The 21,960-nt window shown below is 43.5% G+C and overlaps 1 protein-coding gene across 2 annotated transcripts in view; it reads right to left on the bottom strand.

Moving 5' to 3' along the window:
- Positions 1–21,960, bottom strand: part of JAK1 (Janus kinase 1) — a 161,886-nt gene that overhangs the window by 57,426 nt on the left and 82,500 nt on the right. For both annotated transcript variants that reach the window (XM_036756434.1, XM_036756435.1), the window contains exons 2-3: positions 5,558–5,644; positions 2,706–2,904 (exon numbers count right to left, since the gene is read on the bottom strand). In XM_036756434.1, coding sequence (XP_036612329.1) covers positions 2,706–2,904; positions 5,558–5,563 — 205 coding nt within the window. In that variant the 5' untranslated portion in view covers positions 5,564–5,644. The remainder of the gene's footprint in view (positions 1–2,705; positions 2,905–5,557; positions 5,645–21,960) is intronic.

The raw sequence follows: 21,960 nt of genomic DNA, 5'->3' as shown, positions 1-21,960 counted from the left end.
CCTCTCCCTTCTTCATCTTCCCCGCTCTCTTTCTCCCCACTCCCCAAATCGAGCACCATTTTCCCTTTAGCAAGAGGGGTGAAAAAATAACTGTCAAAATGACTGAAACTGTAGATGCCAAGACAGCATTCCATTCTTCCTCCCATCATCACATTTCTTCCTCCCATTCACTCCACACAGATGACTGGGCCATCTCCAGTCATCCTGATCTTCATCTGGCCACTGGACCCAGATGGCTCTGGAGGAGAAAGTGAGTTTGGTGACTTAGCACAACCACCCTCACTCAAATGCAATTCAATTGAAGTCATGGCATCATCTTCCTGATGTCATGGTCTTCTTCGAGAATGAAGGACAAACCACACAACCCTACTGAAGAATGGAAATTACTTGGATTTTTGAAACGTGGAGGGGAAAATGAAAGTTTGGCATAAATCGATTATCAATTGTAGATTGATTTAACCTAAAGGCAGTCCCTAACTTACCAACACCTTCCTAAGAATCAAATGGGTACACATCACTAATTTAAATAACTGAGGATTGCTCATCCTTGGGATTTCCCTAAGAGCATGAGACTCGGAGGCAGGAGGACCTGTGTTTGAATCCCAACTCTGAAACTTCAGCTGTGTGACCCCTGGACTTTTCAATTAACTTCCCTTGACTTTAGCTTCCTTATCTATAAAATGTGTGTGATGATACTCATAGCATTTATGTCACCATATTGTCATTAAGATCATGAGATTACAGCAGGTGTTCTTAACCTGGGCTCCATGAAACCTATTTTAAAGATAGTTTTGACAACTGGGTTTTGATATAATGCACTTGCTTTTCAATCCTATGCATTTTATTTTGTACATGTAAAGCCATGATTCTGAGAAAGAGTCCATAGACTTGACCAGCCTGCCTGCCTACGGGGTCCATGACTCAAACAAGGTGATGAATCCCTGCACCGGATAAAGGCCAAAAGAGCAGAGGGAGTCATCTGAACCCAGGTCTTTGCCTGCTCTCTCCACTACATCTCCCAGCTGCCTCATGCATCACAAAGAACAGAGGAAGGGTTAAAACTCAGCCCAGAAGAAAGACCAAGTTAATGAGGGGGGAGATAGGGCTGGAAATTCCAGTAATATGCAGGAAATAATAATAACTGATCTCTATCTAACAATTTAAAGTGGGCAAAGCACTTTACAGGCACTCACATCTCTTTTCAAAAACTTAAAGAAGCAATAAATGAAAGGGATGCTCTTGGTGAAATTTAAAATGTCTTTTTTTAAATGCAGTAAATCTTTATAATGGTACTGTTGGTGGAGCTGTGAATGGTCCAGCAATTCTGGAAAGCAATTTGGAACGATGCCCCACAAGGTTGCTAAGTTGTGTATAACCTTTGACACAGTAATACTTCTCCTAGGCCCCTACCCCAAAGAGATCAAAGAAAGAGGAAAAGGATCCATATGCATAAAATATTTATAGCAGCTCTTTTTATGACAGTAAAGAATTGGAAACTGAGGAGGTGCCCATCACCTGGGGAATGGCTGAACAAGCTATGGTATGCCAATGTGATGGAATGCTACTGAGCTTTAAGAAAACAGGAAGGGATGATTTAAGAGAGAGGAGGGAAATCAGATATGAACTAAGGCAGATAGAAGTCAGCAGAACCAGAGCAATCTATACAAAGCCAAAATATTGGAGAAACAAACAACTTTGAAGACTGAAGGGCTCTCATCAAAGAGACGACCAACCAAAATTCTGAAGGATTCTTGGTGAAACAGGCTGTTCAGCTCCTTCCAGAGAAGTCATAGAGTCAGAGTGCAGACTGAGACTTTTTTTTTAAACACAGCCAATTTGAGATTTGTTTTGCTTTAGTATACATGTTTCTAATGGGAGGTTTGTTTTTCTTCCTTTGTCTTTCTTTTCTTTTCCTTCTTTTGTAGGGAGGTAAGGAGGAGATAGCGGATTTTCATTGATTAATATATATGTACATATATATGTACATATATATGTATATATATATAATTTTAAAAGATCTTAATTATGCCCATGAGATAGATAGGGAGTAGACTGTGTTACCCTAACATTACTGTTATTTCACAGACGGAGAAACAGAGGCACCCAAATACAACGCCATACAGTGAGTGTTAAGAATGAAACCATTAGACAGCCAGCCAGGTTTGGGCTCACTCTGACTAATAAATACTATTCTTTGAGAATATTTACAAATAATGAACTTTGCTAATTAATAGCCTTGTGGAAAGCATCCATCATGCGTGGTGCAGGCGCTCATCACCTCCCACCTGGAGAGCCTGCTGGTTGGGCTTCTGGCCTCAAGTCTCTGCTCACTCCAGTCTAGCTCCCACTCAGCTGTCAAAGTGATCTTAAAGTCCAGGTCCGACCATGTCATCCCCTTATTCGTTAAATTCTAGTGTTCCCCTATCACCTCCAACACCAATATCAAATCCTTTGGCTTTTAAAGCCCTTCATATTCCTGGCCCTTTCCAGTGTTTTCAGTTTTCTCACACCATTCTCCCTTCCACGTGCACTGAGGCAAACAGAGATTAAGTGACTTGCAGAGTCACACAGCTAGTAAGTTTCTGCAGGTGGATACGAACTCAGGTGTTCCAGAGCCCAGGGCTCCACCTACTGCACTGCCTGGCTGCCTCATGGTAGGGTGCCCAGTTGGCAGCTGGGTTAGAGTTGGGGCTGGGGATACTTACAGCACTCCTGTGCAGCTCTGATACACAGGTCTTCTACGGTGTACTCCCCACTGAGCAAGTGGAGGGGCTTCCTATCAGGCAGATAGAACACCACCTCCACTCCAGGCTCCAGCACATCCAGATTCACCTCATTTTTTTTGTAGCTCCTCATTTTTGCACAGAACGCCATGGCATTGCAGTCCTCTTTGAAATTTAGATACTATTTGGGGAGAGAAGTGGAAATTACATAAAGTTAAAATAGCCTCACAGAGCTCCAGAAAGACAAACCAGAAGGAATCCATGGAGCAGGCCTGGGGTCCTCTCCCTGCTTCCCAAATAAATGTGAATAGACCAAAATTCCAACCAATTCCATTTTAAAAGCATCTGTTAAGCATCTAACATGGGCTTTGACTCCACTAGTGCTAAATCCTGAATCCTCTGACCCTGGGGCCCTTCCCTCCCAGCTCTTCCTTGGTAACTCCAACGCCTGGGAGCTGAGGCAGGTTCACCTCTCCTACGCTTGCCCAGCTGTTATTTGCTGCCCCAGAGAAATGAGAAGAAGAAACCCACAAGGCAGATGTGCCCCAGAGGCCACAGGGCCCACCTTCCTCTTGCTTTGGTTTCCTCTTGAGGTATGTTTTTGCTTCCAGAAGGGATCCCCAAGAAGCAGCTAATGGACATGGGAGAGTTCATGGGGCTTCCCTCCACTACCAGGATTCATTTTTGCTGAGGCTGCTAAAAAAATCCCAGTAACGCCTTCAAAGAAGGTCCCTGAGGGTGAGGTGGGCATGAGTCAATGCTCTTCCTCCAAAAAAATGATTAGATAAGACACTTAAACAAGGCCTTTCCTGACCTTTCTACCAATCTTTAGAGCTTTCTTTCTCTGGAAGTTACTTGGCAACACATTACCCGTGTATTGACTTCTCTGTGTGCTTTCATTTCCCCTTCCCCACCCCCAGCAGAATGAAAGCTCCATGACGGCAGGGCCTGTTTGTCTTCAAATGTCCCTGGCAAAGTGTGAGGGATGTTCACATTCAATTAACCTTTAGAGTTTGCAAAGAAACTTAGAGGCTTTATCTCATTTTGATCCTTCCCACTGCCTATGAGGGAGGTATTCTTATCATCCACCATTTTTTCTTTGTTTTATTTGACTGGACTTGTGACATTATCCATGGCAGCATCTCTTGGTACCCACTGTGTAATTTATAATCTCAGAGAGCTGCTTGGAGTACAGAGCTTCAACGACTTGCCCAGGGTCACACAACTAGTAAGGGTCAGAGGCAGGATTTGAATCCATGGCTTCCAGGCTCCAAGATCTACTCTCTCTATCGCAACACTCTCACTTGAAGTATTAAACTTCAGTTTTACAGCTGAAGAAACTGAGTCTTGGAGAAATGAAGTGGCTTGCCTAGGGTAATGTGGCATGTGCGTATGTGTGTGTGTGTGTGTGTGTGTGTGTGTGTGTGTGTGTGTGTGAAGTGGGACTTGAATCCAGGTTTTCCAAACCCCAAGACCAGCTCTATCCACTGCACTACTCTAATTCCTGAGTCATCCTGATCAATGCCTGGCCACTGGACCCAGATAGCTCTGGAGGAGAAAGTGAGCCTTCCCTCACTCAAATCAAAGTCAACTGCAAGTTGCATCATCATCTCCCTGATGCCATGGTCCTCTTTGAGAATGAAGGACAAGCCACACACAACTCCAACTCCCAATAGCCCAATTCTACAGATGAAGAAACTAAGGAGAGGTTAAGTGATTTAACCAGGGTCATACAACTAGTTAAGCATCAAAGGCAGGATCAGAACTCGGGACCTAATGAATTCTTTACACCATGATATGCTAAGCACTTGGTAAATGTTGAAATGAATGCTGGGCTGCTTTTCCCCTCTTTCTCTCTTATATAGAAAACAAAACAGGGCAGCATTGCACGGTGGCTGGAGAAGCAGCCTCAAACCAGGAAGACTTTGGATCAGGTCCTGTCCCTGTCCCATATGAACTGTGCCCCTGAGTGAGACCCTTAACATCTCTGGATTCTAGGCAATACTCTAAGGTCAGGGCTGTCCAAAATGCGGGCTGTGGGCACATGCAGCCTGCCTACAAGCATAGAAATTTACATAAATGCTTTAGTAAAGGAAGCCAAGCTACTGCAGAGCTCTCACTAAAATGGAAAATCAAAATATATTGTCTATTGTTTCAATAAAAACCTAAGATTGGACAGCCCCACTCTAAGATGACAAGTTGAAGAAAGGTATCAAGTTATACTGGTAGACCTGGGAGTTCCCTATACTAATGAAATCATAGGGCTAATCCTACCCTGGACAGCCAGGTAGCATAGTGGATAGAGGAGGAAGGAAAGAGGATGAGAATAAGCAGTTGTGGAGTAGTACTATGTGCTAAGCATTTGTTAGTAAATATTGTCTCATTTGTTCCTTAGAATCCCTCTGGGAGGTGGATGCTATTACTACCCCCGTTTCACTGAAGAGAAAACCGAGGGTCACTTACCCAGGGTTGTAAAGCCAGTAAGTATCTGAGGCCAGATTTGAACTGTGGTCTTCCTGACTCCAGGCCCAATGCTCTGTGCACTATGGCATCACCTAGCTGCTAGAAATCTGGACTTGGAGTTGGGAAGATCTGAATTTGAATCCTGCTCAAACACTTCCTAGCTGTGAGACTCTGGACGAGTCATTTACTTTCTCTCTCAGCACTGTTTTCCTCAACTGTAAAATGAGGCTACTCACGGCACCCATGTCATAGGGCTTATGAGATGATGCCCAAAAAGTGCTTTGCAAACCTTAATGAACTAGAGAAATGCTATTATTATTATTATTATTATTAATATTAATATCCACATAGAAACATGCCAGTGAACATACCTGCATTTATTCGGCTGTCTGCTGCCCTGCTCCTCAGACAGTTGAACAGGTTGTCTTCACCTTCTCTGAGTCACTTCAAAAGCTGATCTGAGCAGAAAAAGCAAAGAAACAAATGAGCCCGAGGGCACCTCCCACCCAGACAAGAAAACAAGACATCTGAACTGTAAGTAAGAAAACGTAATCAGCAAAGACCATTTGGGCAGCAAGGAAAAAATCCTTCTAAAAGGCTGGTGTGGCCTTTGAGGGGCCAAGACGGCATCATGGCAGACACTTTGCAGCCATTACTGTCTGGTTTTGTCTCAAAAATGAAGCCTGGGCTTTTGTGTCCTGAAGGCAAGGACCCTGAGCAGTGTAGATGAAGGATCCATCACCATTTAGTCAATAACATTCCTCTGGGTGGCCTGTAAAACAGCTCCGCCAAAGACCTCTCCCCACTTCCTTGGGAATTCATGCCCCTGCCTCCAGATCACTAAGCTCTATTTAACAGTTAAGTGAAAAACTTTTATCAGATGTCCTACTCTAGGGGAACGAATCAATCAATAGACATTTATGAAGCACCTACTATGTGCCAGGCACTGGGCATACAAAAAGAAGACCGTCCCTGCCCTCAAAGAGCTTACAATCTAATGAAAGAAAGAGAAGGAAAGGGAAGATGGATGTGGGGAGTATAGAATAAAAATCCTCTGCTTCAGCAATTCCACATCAAGATTCAGATGTAAAGAAACTTCCAGTCATCCGTAATTCCATAGAATTCCATTCTGTAGACATACGTCAAGAGCCCACTCCAGGACAGATGCTGTGTTTAGGGCCAGAGATAAAAACAATGAAAAAATGGCATAGACCCTGCCTTCAGAAAGCTTACAGCCTGAGAGCAGAAGGTCAGGCCCCTCACTGAGGCTCTCAGACAGGGCGGACGGGCTCAGCCCACAGAGAAGGTTCAGCCCAAGGAGCATTAGAGATAACAGGAGCATTTTTAGCATTAATTAGCACACACATAAACATTCTGGAAACAAAGTGGGTACCACATTGCAATATAGGAATAAATCCAGCATGATGAATACAGAGAAGCCTGGGGAGACTGGTGCAGACGTGGTGAAGCCAAGCAACCATCTGCAATGATGACAGCAGTCAAACAGGAAAGAGAAGGGGATTGATGAAGCACCTACTATGTACCAGGCACGTGCTAGGCACTTTACAACCATTAGCTCCTTTGATCCTCACAACAACCCTAGGAAGTAGGTGCTCTAATTACTCCTGTTTTACAGATGAGGAAACTGAGGCAAACAGGGATAAGCGACTTGCCCAGATTCACACAGCTGCCAAGTGTCTGAGTTTACATTTGAACTCAGGACTTCCTAACTCCAGGTCCGGTGCTCTATCCACTGAAGGGACCGTGATTTCCACAACATGGGCTTCCGTTGTGAGAATGTTCTCCATAGAGGCCGTTTGTAACCATTAGTGACAGTGGCCAAGTCCTCTCTTGGACGCTTAGCTGTGGCACTGTGGCTATGTCACCATCTATACAATGAGAGGGTTGGATTCTAGCTCTCGATCTGTGGTGTAGGAAGGTGACAAGCCAATTATCCAGAGAAATTCACCGACTTGCCCAGAGTCACACATCTAAGAAGAAGACTGGTCTGAACCCAGATCTTCCTGACCCTGAAGTCCAGTCCTTCAGCCACTCACTTGGTACTTCACAATGACATGGATAAAAAGCAGTCAAAAATCCACCAAAGTCTGATTGGTAAGACCAACCTTGGGCTCAAAGGCTGGGAATGCCCTTCGTCTCTGACCCAGAGTCTATTGGCGACATCAATAGGAGGAGAGAGAGAAATGGGAGGAAGAAGAATAAAGGCAGAATAATCACTCTGTAAGAGGATGACTCTCTTCTACTAAAAATTAATTGAAATAATAACTTCAGCAAACTTGCAGGACATAAAACAAATCCATAGAAAGAATCAGAATCTCTGCATAACGTCAATAAGGCCCAGCAGGAAAAGACAGAAAGAAAAGCTCCTTTAAAATGACTATAAATGCATAAAATACATTATGTCTAACTACCTACCAAGATAAAGACTATATAACTACCAAGCACTGTTTCTAGAAATAAAGATAGACCTAAGTAATAGGAAAAGATGAATTGTCCACAAGTAGGATGAGTCAATGCAACAAAATGGCAATATTGCCTAAATTAATTGACTTATTTAATGCAATACCAAAATACCAAAGGATTATTTTATAAAATTAAAAATAATGAAATTTATATGGAAGCAAAAAGATCAAGAATCTCACGGGTGACAAAAGTAGGAACGAAGGGAGCTTAGCAGTGCCAAGTCTCCACCTATACTAGAGAGCAATAATCCTCTAAACAACTGGGCTGCTTTTGTTTAGTTGATTCCTCCATGTCATACTCTTGGTGACCCTGTTTGGGGTTTTCTTGGTAGAGATACTGGAGTGGTTTGCCATTTCCTCTCTCGCTCATTTTACAGATGAGGAAACTGAGGTAACAGGGTTAAGTGACTTGTCCAGGGTCACATAGCTAGTAAGTGTCTGAGGCCAGATCTGAACTCAGGAATATGAGTCTTCTGTACCAGATAACCAATAGAGAAATCAATCAATACAATGGATTAAGTGCTCGACTCATACAAGGAGACATATCTGCTATTCAAAAAAGAGAAACACCCTAGATAATGGAATTAGGACTCACTATCTGATGAAAACTACTGGGGAAATTAGGCAGCAGCATGGAAGAAACTGGATTTAGAAAAAGACCTAATAACTTACACCAAGATAAGCTCCAATTGTACACATGTATATACAAAAGGTTACACCACAAACAAAATTAGAAAAATTAAAAAAAAATTACCTACCAGATCCTGGATAAAAGAAAGGTTTAGGGCAAGGCAAGAGATAGAGAGATTTACAGAAGATAAGTCATTTTGATCATCTAAAACTAAAATTTTCCACAGACAAATCCAATAAAGTTAAGATTGAAAGGGAAACAACTAGGGAAAAGGCCATTGTAGCAGGTTTCTTTGATTGAGGTCTCATGTCTAAGATATATAAAGAACTGACTCAAGCTTACAAGAAAAAGAGCCATTCCCCAATGGATAAATGACCTAAGGATATGAACAAGCAGTTCTCAAGGGAGGAAATTCAGGCTATCTATAGCCATGTAAAAACAATGGTCCAAATGACTGCTAATTAAATGAGGCAGGTGCTAGGGTTCTTAGAATCATCCCCATTTTGTTTCTTTTTCCATGAACTTTTAAATCTTATCTTTATCTTGAGCTCCAAATTCTCTTCCTCCAACCTTCCGCTACCCATTGAGAAGACAAGCAATCCGATACTCATTATATACATGAAATCATGTAAAACATATTTCCACATTAGCCATGAAGAATGAACGATTTTGAGGACTTCTACAAACCTACAAGCAGGAAAATCAGCAGCAGCTGGAGAACACTTTATACGGTAGCAACAACAAAATAAAGACAAACAGCTCTGAAAGCTGTAAGAACTAGGACCATCCATGATTTCAGAGGATGGACAGATGACTGATGATGACGAAAGACACTGACCCTGACAGACAGATGATGATGGATTTAGAGGGGAGAACAAAACACGCATATATTCACATTCCTCCAATGAAGCAATTTGTTTTGCTTTCCTGTGTATTTGTTACAAAGAATTTGTGCTTCTTTTCTCTTTCTTTTAATGGGGTGAGTGGGGTGGGAAGGAAAGAAAATGGATTTCAGTTCATTTTCAAAAACCATTTTAAAAATTGAGGGGGCGGCTACAGATGTGCAATGTTGCACTTACTTTCAGATGAGGTCATGGCATTATTAGTTTTACTCAACTGCTCTACTTTGTTACATGAGAAATGAAGGTAATCTTTGCTTATAATTTAAAAACAAAACATCAATAAAACTTTTAAAAAAAGAAATAATGGCTGACATTTCAAAGAAATTTAAGGTGGGGAAAAATCACTTTCAGGAAATGGAAGGCAGGGGGAGGGTGGGGAGAGGAGAGCTAATCCCTACCCTCTGGACCCCAGAGGAAATCACTGGGATTAATCCAAGGAGAATGAAAGTGTGAAGGTGTGGCCATCATACACACTCCCACATTCTAAAATGGCTCAATAACTTTGTTTACACTAAACAGTCCAGGGCAGATGGCAAGACTAACCAAATAAATGATTTGAGGGGTCCATAAGGGAATCACCTTCTTGGTTGAAGGGGCTGAGGAGGAATAAAAAGAAGAAATTTCTCGAGTTGCTACAGGCAAGGAAGGCTTTCTCTAAGTATTAATATTGTCCAAACATAGACTCAGTACTTGCTTACAAACAGCAACTGGACCTGATATCTCATTGGGGTAGGAAATTTCAGGTTGAGGAAATCTCTCCATCAGCGCAGGTCAGCAACTACGTTGAGAAGTTGAGTGTCATATCCAGGGTCACACAGCTAATATATGTCAAAGGAAGGACACTAGAATCCAGTTCTTATTGATTCTAAGGCAAGCTTTCTAGCCACCATGCCGGGCTGTCTCTGGTAATACTTGTTTAATCAAGAGACATTCAGACACAGACACCAAACATCACTCTTGTATCTGGACAGCCCAAGGCTGAACATTTTTATAATCTTTTGAAAAAACAAAAAAATCAAGTGAGAGTGATACAAAGTTAGAAGATTAATACAGGTACATCAAGTCAGTAGAAAAATGAGGGTAAACAAAACTGAGTCAGTGGGGCTTGATGACCAATATGGGGTTGGAATATTCTAGGGAAAAGGTAACCTATCATCAGGAAACTTGGTTACAGCGAGCTGAGCTGGTGTTTTCCCATAGTCCAACCTGGAGGTAACAAAGCTTCCTCAGTCGTTCCTCGGTGATGCTTCATCAGGAGCTAGAGATGGCCCTGGGTTCTTGAAAGCTACAACCCTAGCCAGCAGGTTTCCCCAGGCTAGTAAGGGCCGGGCCAGGAGGCTGTCATTGAAAGACTAGCTAAGGTCTAAGGAGCTGGGCAATGTGGAGTAGTGGATAGAGCATAGGATGTATGTTCAAATCTCAACTTAGAGGCTTACAAGCAGTGTGACTAGGAGCAAATCACTCCTCTCCTCTAGCCCCCAGTTTCATCATCTTTTAGATGCCGGTGGCCAGTAAGGTCCCTTCTGTATCTGTAAGATCTACATGGACACTGAATAATCTGGGGCCCAGTTTTCTTATATGAAAATAAGATTATAATATAAGCCTGATCTACTTGCAGGGCAGGGCAGGCAGGCAGGTGTGTAACAGCAATAAAGCCAGCAACAACAGGTATCCCCATGCTCCAGGCTCCAGCCGTTCAATGGAGCATTAATGGAGAGCCCAAGCAACCGAGTTCATCTTGGTCTGTCTCTTTGGACTCTTTGTTCCTAGAAGACAGCCACGTTTCTCAAACATCCAGATGACACCTGGTAAGGAGCTCTGCAGAGATCAGACACTGCTAAAGATGGGATGATCAGATTTAATTTTGTTTCATAGAATAAGAAACTTAAATGAATCCTCAGGAAGTCGTCTAGACTACACTAAACCCTCCTTAAAGCACCAATCCTGCTCGCTGGTACATAGCTGTTTGCATGCTCTCTCCCCCATCAACTTGTGAGCTCCTGCAGGGCAGGATTGTCTTTTGCCTTTCTTTGCATCCCCAGCACTTAGCCCGGCATATAGTAGGTCCTTAATAAATGCTTATTGACTAACAGAACTAACCACCACTTCCCTGTTTTCAATCTCTTGCCCAGGAGTCAACGAGTAGAAACCTACACACTTCCTGCCTGCCAGGCACTGGGGCAAGTTCTGGGGACATAAAGACAAAAAGAGGCTAGTAACGAAATTGATGATCCCTTTGTTTCTGGAAAGTGACATCCGTCATGTAGCTTCACTCATCACCCAGATGTCTCCCCACACCAAATGCTTCCACCCAGTCAGTGCTCTTTATTAGAATGTCAGGTCCTTTAGGGCCAGAGCTGCCTCCCATTAGCATCTGTAAACCCAGAACTTAGCATAGTACCTGGCACATAGTAAGGATTTTAAATGCTTTTCCATTCATTTCTTGTCAGTCATAAAACCTTATGAGGTAAGGGACACAAGTGAGAATGTGCTGGTGCTTAGCTAGGAATTTGTTGGAGTATATACTCTGTTTCTAGGTAAAAATTATCCACAAAATAGTGATACCACCACAAAATAAATAAATGAATGATGGATGGATGGATGGATATACGGATGCGTGAATGAAAGAAAACTATCAAACTCACAGAAAGGAGAATTTCTGGTTCTTCAGCTCAAGAACACACCCCCATCAAGTACATTTTGATCTCATTCCTAGATAGTGAAAACTGGAAGGATCAAAGAGAACTTAGAGCTGGAAGGTACCTTTGAGGTCATCTAATCCAAACCTCCATCTGGCCAGAGAGATGATGTAATTTGGCCAAACTCACACAGCTGTTGTGTCCCAGAATCAAGCCTTGAACCCAGGTCAAGAGGAAGGAACTCCAAGACTTTGAAGAGAAAAAAAAAGTCTGTCGCTTGCTTCCCAGGATTCAAGCCCACATTTTAACACATCTCTCTGGTGCTAACAGCAACAATATTAAGGAAAGGATTCAGACGGCATCTGGAGAGACCTCAGGCAACTCACTTCTCCCCTCTGGGCCTCAGTTTCTCTTTCTATAAAACAATAGGGGTGGACAGGATGACTTCAGCAGCCCCTTCCACCTTCAGATCCAAGATCTTGTGCCCTGACCCTGCTTAGCTTCACCTACCTCAAGCTCACGAGGCTTTGCTTTTATGGGTCCCTGGTTCCAAGCATCCATCTACCACAGCTCCCCAGTGACTCCCTTCATGCCAGTGGAAGCATCCTCCCCATCCAGGAGGGCTCCAACCAGCAGAACTGGTGGAATATAAATATCAAACCTGCTATTTTCTCCCAGCAGCAAGGCAGAATGATTGCTTTTCTATATGCCTCTCTGCTTTCCAATTATAGCCCAGATTCCGGGAAGGCCCGAGAACAGGGAGTGCAGATTCACTTACAATAAACTTCTAGGGATGATCAAACAATCGATGTCTGCTCAATCGCTTGCCTCTCGGGCCCAGGGAGCTCGCCTCCACTCAGAGAAATCGACTTCTCCAGACGAGGCGAAGCTTCGCAGCCACCAAAGTCAATACCATTTTCCTAAAAGCTCTGTGGTGTCTGGGATGCTCCCCTACCCTTTCGGTTCCCTAGAATCCGATGACGATGAACATGGCTGGGAACAGACTGAGAGGGCTAGAGAAGAGAGGGCATAGCAGGCCAGGAAGTCGTCTCTGCCCTGATTCATGACAGGCTGGAAGTGGATGGCAAAACAAGCGCCCCAGTAATTCCTAAAATGAAATCATGAAATGGGCTGCCCTCGCCTCTTAACCTGCCCCAAGGTCTGCATTCTAGTGAGAACTAATTGAGTTCCTCCAGGGCAAAGACCATATTTTTGCTTCTTTTTGTATCCACAGCACTTAGCACAGTGCCTGGAGCATGCACTAGGTGATTAATAAATGCTTGTTGACTTGACTGGCACATAGAAGGTTCTTAGAGGTGTTAGAAGGTGTTAGAATCAAATCCCTTGAGGACAGGATTGGTTTTTACTTTTCTTTGTATCCCAAGTACTCAGAACAATCCCGGGCACCTACTAAGCAGATAGGATGTTTGTTGACTGACTAACTTAAGGAGGTTGTAGGGGTAGAGATATTCTCTGTGGTCCCATCCAACTCTGAGATTCCATGATGGTCAGCAGATATGAGTGAGTGATGATGGCTAGGGGTAAAGGGAGGCCCTCCTACCTCTGCATCTTTAAACTAATCATTTATTTATTCAACTTTTATTGAATGCTTTCTATGTGCAAGGTCCATCTAGGCAACAAGGAGCTGGCAACTTAGAAGTTGGGGGACTTGGGTTCAAATCCTGCTTTTAGTTCTAGTGCTCATATGATCTTGGGCAAATCTCTCCATCTACCTGAGCTTCAGCTTTCTCATATGTAAAATGGGAGGAGGTGGATTAGATGGCCTTTCAGCTAGATCCCTGGCACCCTTAAATTCTTGTAGATAGTTCTCATCTCTCCCCAGAGCCTTTTCCTCTCCACACAAAACATGTCACATTCCTTCAAAGGGTCATCCTCTGGCACGGACGCAGAGCCCTTCTCCAGCCTGGATGACCTCCTCTGCATAGGCACACTCTTCTCCAGCCTTTCAAGGGTCTGCCTAAAATGTAGTCCTCCTCCTCCACACTGAACAGCATATCCCAGACTTGATCGGACCACAGAAGCGTAGAGTCAGACTATTCAGTGGGTACAGTGCTGGAGTCGGAGTCAGGAAGACCTGAATTCAAATCCTGCCTCAAACACTTACTAGAAAGTGATTTATAACCTGTCTCAGTCTCACTGTCTTCATCTGTGCAGTGAGGATGATAGCAGCATCTACCTCCCATGGTTGTGGTAATGAGATCATATTCATAACACATTTGGCAAACCTTCAAACAATATATAAAAATTAGCCGTTGGTATCATTCTCTTGGGTCAGCAAGGTGAGACAGCGGGTAGAGTGCTGAGCCTGGAGTCAGGAAGACTTGAGTTCAAATCCAGCCTCAGTGAGCTGTGTGACCCTGGGCAAGTCACTTAACCCTTTTTGCCTCTGTTTCTTCAACAGTAAGAAGGGCTGGAGAAGGAGATGGCAAACTACTCCAGTGTCTTTGCCAGGAAAACCCCAAAGGGGTCATGAAGGGTCAGACACAACAGAAAAACACTGCACCACAACAACAAAATTGCTATCTGGCCTAGCCCTAGGCACCAGTAGTTTTCTATAGCTCGTTAAGATTCACCAAGCACTTCACAAATATTACCTCCTGTGATCCTCACAACAACCCTATGAGGGAAGTTCTATAATTATCTCCATTTTACAGATGAGGAAACTGATGTAAATAGCATCTGCCTAGGGGCATGTAGCTGTTGTCTGAGTTAGGATTTGAACTCAGGACTTCCTGACTCCAAGCTTTCACTCCATCCATGACACCAACCAGGGGCCTAATCGGGCTCTAAAGTCCTCCAGGGCATCGGTGTGTCTAAACCATTCTTCTTAGTGTTTGTTGTCACTAGGAACCTCACCAAGCCCAGTTAACACATTTTATTTGTGTGATTTTCTTCTTAAAATTAGGGAAGGCAGTGAACTATGGAGGATGGAAACTCAGGGGAAAATGCTGCCATCTCTCTCATTTCCCTGACCAAAAAGAGGTACCATTTTGGTTCACCAGTCACTGTGGCTGCATGTTGGCTCCCACACTCTGCCTTTCAGAAAACCCATCCTTTTCACTGCTAGAGGTAAATGCGGCTCAACTCTCCTTCATGAAACCAGGCCAAGATTAAGCAGACACCAAAAAGCTCCTCGGAGGGTGCCACTAGATGGTGTAAGATGGAAGGGGAATCTTTCCAGGGACAATCACTGTCCCACTTCATCCTCATTTTTTCTGTTCATTTCATATTGAAGACTTCAGAGGGAAGGAAATCACTGGCATGGATATTTCTCAAGGAGCGCCTCTTTTCTTGGTATGAAACACACCGCGCACAAGACGTGTGACCAGCCTCAATTTCCTTTTATATGGTGTACTGTTATTTTCCTGTCTGCTTATTTTTAGCAACAAGGAGACACCAGCAACATTCTATTTTTGAATATTCCAGGACAATGAGTGTACAGCCTCTGGGGACGTCTCAGGGAAAACCTGATGATGACAGAACCACAGGATATGAGTTTGGAAACGACCTTAGAGAGAACCCAGCTTAAGCCATTCATTTTTATAAATGAAGAAACCATACAAAAGGAAGCTACATGTGTTAAAGAAACCAAATTCTGAAGAGGACCAGCCTTAGGCTTTCTTTCACAATCGCCCCCTGCCCCCATACCACCTTCCCTCCAGACTCAGGAAATTGTCTGATTGACAGATAACCAATACATTAAGTGCTTACTAATTGCAATCAATGTACACACATTCATTAAGCACCTACTATGTGCCAGATTCTGCGCTAAGTACCACAGCTACAAAAACACAAATTAAATCATCCCTGCCCTGAAGGAGTGTACATGCTGTTGGGGGTGATAACATGGGCACATATAAATATGCACAAAAATAATATGAGGTTTGGGGGTGTGGCACTGGAGGAGATCAGGAAAGACTTCATGGAGGACACAGTGCTTAAGCTGAACTTTGAAGAAAACTAGGGATTCTAAGAGTATCTAGTGCATAGGATAGGCACTGGAACTGTGATTTCGATGCTAAAAGGAATTTTCAGATGAGAGAACTCCCACTACCAATGCAGGTGGCACCTGATCTTCAATTTATGATCAAAAGAATCTTGCCTAGAGCACTGGGTAGTTCAGTGAAATGCCCAGGGACACACAAACAGTATGCGTCTGAGGTAAGACTTGAACCCGAGTCCTGATGACCCCAATTGTGGCTCTCTATCCACCATCCCAGTATGCCCCCCCATTCTATGATTTAAAAACCAGGTCTAACCAGTTTGACGTGGGTTAGAGGGCTACCAAGCATATGGGATCAGTTGGACACCCTGAATTCTTCCATGGAGAGGAAGCTTAGGGTAGCAGATCAATCACTGGACTTGGAGTTGGAAGATCTAAGTCCAAAATCCCATCTCAGGCACTAGCTTTGCTGTATGACCTTGGGTACAACCCTCTAAGCCTCAGTTTCCATGTGGTTGAAATGGGGGTAATAACACCCCCCTCATGGGGTTGTTATGAGGATAAAGTAAAATTCTTGGAAAACCTTAAAATTCTACATAAATAATGGTTATTATTAATATTATTAATAATTAATATTTTATCAATATTATTAATCTTAATATCATGCCTATGCTGTGGCTTAAGCAGCCACATGGTTATCACTTTTACTTGTTTTTGACAGGGACCAGGACTTTGTCAATGTAGGTAGCTCCAAGTATAGACATTAGCACCCACTCCACAAGTGAGTCTTTCCCAGCTGCCTGGGGGCACTGACCAGCTCAGGGTCACCCACCCATTTTGTACCAGAGATGGAATTGAACCCAGGTCCTCCTGACTGTGGGCTCAGTTCTCTTGACATTGCATCTTGCTAGGTCTCTTTAAAAAAAGATAAATAAGTCAACATTTCAGTGTTCCACAGATGAAACCCATGACCCTTCCAGGGTAGTGCTTCCCTTGTCAGAGTAACCTAGAGTGACGTGCGTGGGGACAGATGAATCATTAACAGAAAAAAGAGCAGCCCAGGGAAGATTGCCCAACATCTCCAGCCTAGCTCAGTCTCAGAACAGGGCCACAGCTCCCCGAATGTTCTTGTAGATGACCTCATCTAATTCATGCATCCACATTTCCAGGGGTCTACCACAAGGTGGCAGGATGGGTCACAGAGAGCTTGGTACCTGCTCTCCTAGGATCTTGTAAGGGGGAAGGAAGGAAGGAAGGAAGGAAGGAAGGAAGTAAGGAAGGAAGGAAGGAAGGAAGGAAGGAAGGAAGGAAGGAAGGAAAGGAAGGAAGGGAAGGAAGGAAGGGAGGAAGGAAAGGATAAAGGAAGGAAGGAAGGAAGGAAGGAAGGAAGGAAGGGAGGAAGGAAGGAAGGACTGGAGGAAGGGAGGAAGGAAGGGAGGAAAGGAAGGAAAGGAAGGATTGTAATATAATGAAGGAATGTAAAATATTTTTCAAACCTTAAAGTGCTACCATCATTAATGGCTGCCAGGTGGAGCCATAGTGCATAGAGAACTAGGCTTGGAATCAGGAAGAGCTGAGTTCAAATCTAGCCTCAGACACTAGCTCTGTGACCCTGGGAAAGTCACTTACACCAGCTTGCCTCATTTTCCTCATCTATAAAATGAGCTAGAGAAGGGAACGGCCAAGAAAACCCCAAATGGGGTCATGAAGAATCAGACTCAACTGAAATGACTGAACAACACACACATACATATGCATGTATACAGACGTATATGTACATGTATATGTATGTGTGTGTGTATATATATGCATACATACATGTTGTCTTCCCCGATAGAATGAAAGTTCCTTGAGGGTGGGAACTATTTTATATTTTGATCTTTGTATCCCCATAGCATGCCTGTTACACGGTAGGTGCTTAATATATTCTTGTTGATTGAGTAAGCTGCCTTGAAATGTCATCTTTTGCATTTCAGTCATTTAAACATGCACTAAGATTTTGGGGATACCCAGTGTAAGATTGGGAAAAGGACAGAGATGAGACCTGTGATTTCATTGGTTTAGAAAACTCCCGGGTGAGGAAACTCCCTCTACCAGTGCAGCTTGGCACCTTCTTTGCAACTTACAATATGAGAGAGTTGCCTAGAGCACTGTGTGGTTCAGTGAATTAAGTGATAGATCAATGGCAGGACTTGAAGCCAGGTCTTCCTGGCTCTGAGGCTGGCTCTATCCACTTTGCCTCTCAATATAAAGAAGATTTTTTTCACGTAGGCATTTTCAAATGTATTTTTTTCTCTTTTGGCATTACAGCCTCTAAGATTTTGTTGGTGAATCATCCTCTGGAGATGAGTCACACACAACTTTCCCAAAACTTTTGTCCTCATTGCTCCAAGAAACCATCTTGGGAGATTCTGTGTGGGGCCCCTGCCCCTCAGCACTCTTGACAAGCTGTGTGTTACTCATGAGTCACTCCTCCTCCTCCTCTTCCTCCTCCTCCTTCCCAAACAATGCCCCACACGTGAGATTGACCTTGAAGAATTCTCTCTCTTCGTGTCACATCCTTGACCAAAAGGGAAGGCAGAGACCAAAGGCCCTGTATCCCATGGGTCCAAATTACAGTTAATAGCTGTATCCCATGGGTCCAAATTACAGTTAATAGAGTCACCTCCCCTTACCTAACAATAAAGTATTTACCAAAACTGAACATGGGTTTCCAGGTTTATGTGAATTATAATAGGAGATATTACATCAAATGTAAAAATTATACAGCAGAGAATGAATCATCTTAACCTGGATGTCCAACATCTCAGACTCCAGGTCCAGAATGGACTTGGGTATTAATTGCAAGGTTCAGCTAGATGGCACGGTGGATAGAGCTGAACGTGAGTTCAAATCTGACCTTGGACATTAGCTGTGGGACAAGCCACTTAACCATGTTTGCCTCAGTTTCCTTATCTGTAAAATGAGCTGGAGAAGGAAATGGCAAACCCCTCTAGTATCTTTGCCAAGAAAACCCCGAAGGGGTTCATGGAGAGTCGGACATGACTGAAATGACTGAACCGTAACAATTGTAATATGAGGGCTATGGAGGCCCCCTAGTAGGGATCTCAATTGCTAAAAATGGGTTCCCACCAAAAAAAGCAAACAGCTTCAGGAGCAACCCCCATTATGTGATCAATAACAGATACCCCTTCTCCTCCCTTCAGCATCTGCCACGAACCACCATAGATGAAAAGTGATGTTAAACTAAGGTTTCAATACTGTGCAGCCAGCAAAGGTCAGTTGACCTCATTACCAAAGCAAGCCAGCAAAAAGAGGGCTTTCAATAAGCCAGGTAAGGCAAGGCTTCTGGATCCTTGAAGGATAACATCTGATCCTACTAACCCTACTTTCCTGACCTCAGAGCAGGCATGGTTAAGCTTCTCAATGTCATGGAGTCTTTGGGCAGTCTGGTGACTCCTGTGGACCTTTTCCCAGAATAATGCTTAATAATGCTATACATCAAATAACTACAGTGGATTCCAAGAGAAACCAATTATATGGAAACACAGGTATCGAAATTAAAAAAAAAACAAACCCAAGTTCACAGACTCTTGCCATAGAGTAACCCCTTCACTAATCAAGTCAATTAATATTTTAATTAAAAGTGTATTATGGACAGTGTTAAGTCTAGTTAGAAGAGTGAGTCACAGTCCCTGCCATCACCAGGCTAATTGTCTATTTGATGAGACAAAACCCAAAACTCCGAAGAGAGAAATTCGAATGTTAGTAAAAATAGACACAACATTAAAAGAGATGGCACAGGACCTTATGCCGCAAGGTCTTACCTTAGACAACGTCTAATCCAACTCCCTCATTTTACAGGGGAGCAACAGGAAGCCTGAAGTGACTTGTCCAAGGTAGCATAACTCTTGAAGAGAGGCAGTAGTAATGGCGGCCAAATAAGAAGCAAAGTCAGCAAGGGAGTGTCCTCATGAACAGCACTGTCAGTGGGAGTAAAGTAGAGAGGCTCCTGAGTGAAAACAGGACTTGAGTTGGACCTTAAAAAGATGGAAGGGGCAGGGCAGGGTTTTGGGGGGCATGCATTCCTAGGGCTGAGAATGCATTTGCAGACCTATAGGAAAGTTATGTTCCATAGACAAGAAGTCAACCAGTTTGGCTGGAACGAAGGACTCATGTAAAGGAAGTAGAGTCCTTGAAGGCAGGGGAATTGTCTTCCTAAGAAAGTCAGAGTAAGCAGCACAGAGGAAAGATCATTGTATCTAGAGCAACAGGACATAGGCTGGGATCCTGACTCTGCTAATTACTGCCTCAATGGGACTCAAGGCAAGTCTCCTATACCTCTGTGCCTCAGTCTGCCTACTGGACTACATTACCTGAGGGCCTTTCTAGCTTTCTATTTATGGCCCTATGACTGTTTCCTTTGTGTCTTCAGAGTACAGTGTTTTGCACATAGTAGGGGCTTAAATAATATTTGTCAAATTGAAGGGTGCTGAATTGGTCAATCTCAACAACTCTTAAAGACCATCTACTAAGTAATAGAAGGTTTGTGACCTGTGTGGGAGGAGGAAGGACCCACACTGACAAATACAGTCTTCATGTGTCAAACTTAAGTCCACTGTATCCATCAGGGCTCCATACACTACTCAGTGGACAAGCTTCCCCTCTAGGCTCTGCCTACACAAGAGTTATCCTCTGATGCCTTCCCACCTCGGCATCAAATATAGGAAGAGGAGAGGTGTTGTTTGAGGGCACAGGGTCAGAAGGATCCATCACCATGATAGCCACAGGGTAATAGACTTCCCAGTCATGATAGAGGGGCTGCAATATGCACTGGGGGAAGCCCTGGTGCTCATGCACTCTCATCTTGGGAATGCTGATTGACACCCATACTTCTGCACTTAGCCAAACAACTAGGCATCCAGACTGCTCAGTTGTTAGAGTCAGGAAGAATTGAATTCAAATTCTGCCTCAGACACTTCCTAACCATGTGATCTTGAACTCTTTCAGCTTCCTTTTCCTTATCCATGTGGCCAATAAAATGTAAGAAAGGCAAGACCGAGGTATGTTTTCTCTGGGCAAATTAAAAGTTTATTAACAGTGACACGTATGGCTGTTAAGAAAGTGGGTCAGACTGGCCCTCTCAGCCAGGTTGGCAACCTCAGTGCAAAGGGAAAACCCCTGATTGTTGAAAAGCAGGAAAGGAGGAGTTAATATCACAATTGGCTACAACTGGGAAAGGTGGGCCGGCTTTCAGGTGGGGATGATCACAGCCCTCTGAAAATTAGGGAATATTAATTGCTTTATTGGGTAGGTAGGTGGTACAATGGATAGAACACTGGGCTTGGAGTCAGGAAGACCTGAGTTCAAATCCAGCCTCAAAATAACTTCACACTGTTGGCCTCAGTTTCCTCATCTGTACAATGAGTTAGACAAGGAAATGGCAAAACACTCCAGTGTCTTTGTCAAATGGGGTTACAAAGGGTCCAACTTGACTGAAATGACTGAACAACTACAATTGCTTTAGAGAGGCTGCAACTGCCTCTCATCATCTTGGCTAGAAAGATCAGGACCACCTGGTTAACCCTTCCCTTGGGGAGATCAAACCACCCCTAATTTCACAGGAAGAGACAAGGGCAGAAGAATTATCTTTTGGGGAGAGGCTCAGCCTAAACTGGTTTTTGTTTACAGACAACAAAACAGATGTCCCAGGGGCTAGTTGAAAGAGAATGATAACATCATTCCACCAAGCCTTTAATTCAGACTGGGAGAGACCACATTTTTTAGCTTAATTGGGAAATGGGGTTTGACAAAATGCAGAATAGGGTTGGTTACAGACTCAATTATTAAATGATACAGCATAGTTTTAATTTCCTCATTTGTAAAATGGAAATATAATCAGAGCACCTCCCTCCCATGGTTGCTGTGAGGATCAAAGGCAATAACAGGTGTAAAACATCTGCACACCTTAAAGACTGACATAAATGGTGGTTACTATCCTATTATTATGCAGACATCCTGCTTAGAAACTTAGAAACTCAAGGAGGACAGAGACTGAACCTTCCCCTTCTTGTGCATCCCCCTCATAGTGTGTGTGTCCCTTTTGCAAGACCCGGCTTCACTGCAGCACCGAATAAATGTAACTTGATTGACTG

This window comes from Trichosurus vulpecula, chromosome 4, assembly GCF_011100635.1.
Source record: "Trichosurus vulpecula isolate mTriVul1 chromosome 4, mTriVul1.pri, whole genome shotgun sequence".
NCBI classification, from domain to species: domain Eukaryota; kingdom Metazoa; phylum Chordata; class Mammalia; order Diprotodontia; family Phalangeridae; genus Trichosurus; species Trichosurus vulpecula.
This window is presented reverse-complemented; position numbering and strand designations above follow the sequence as displayed.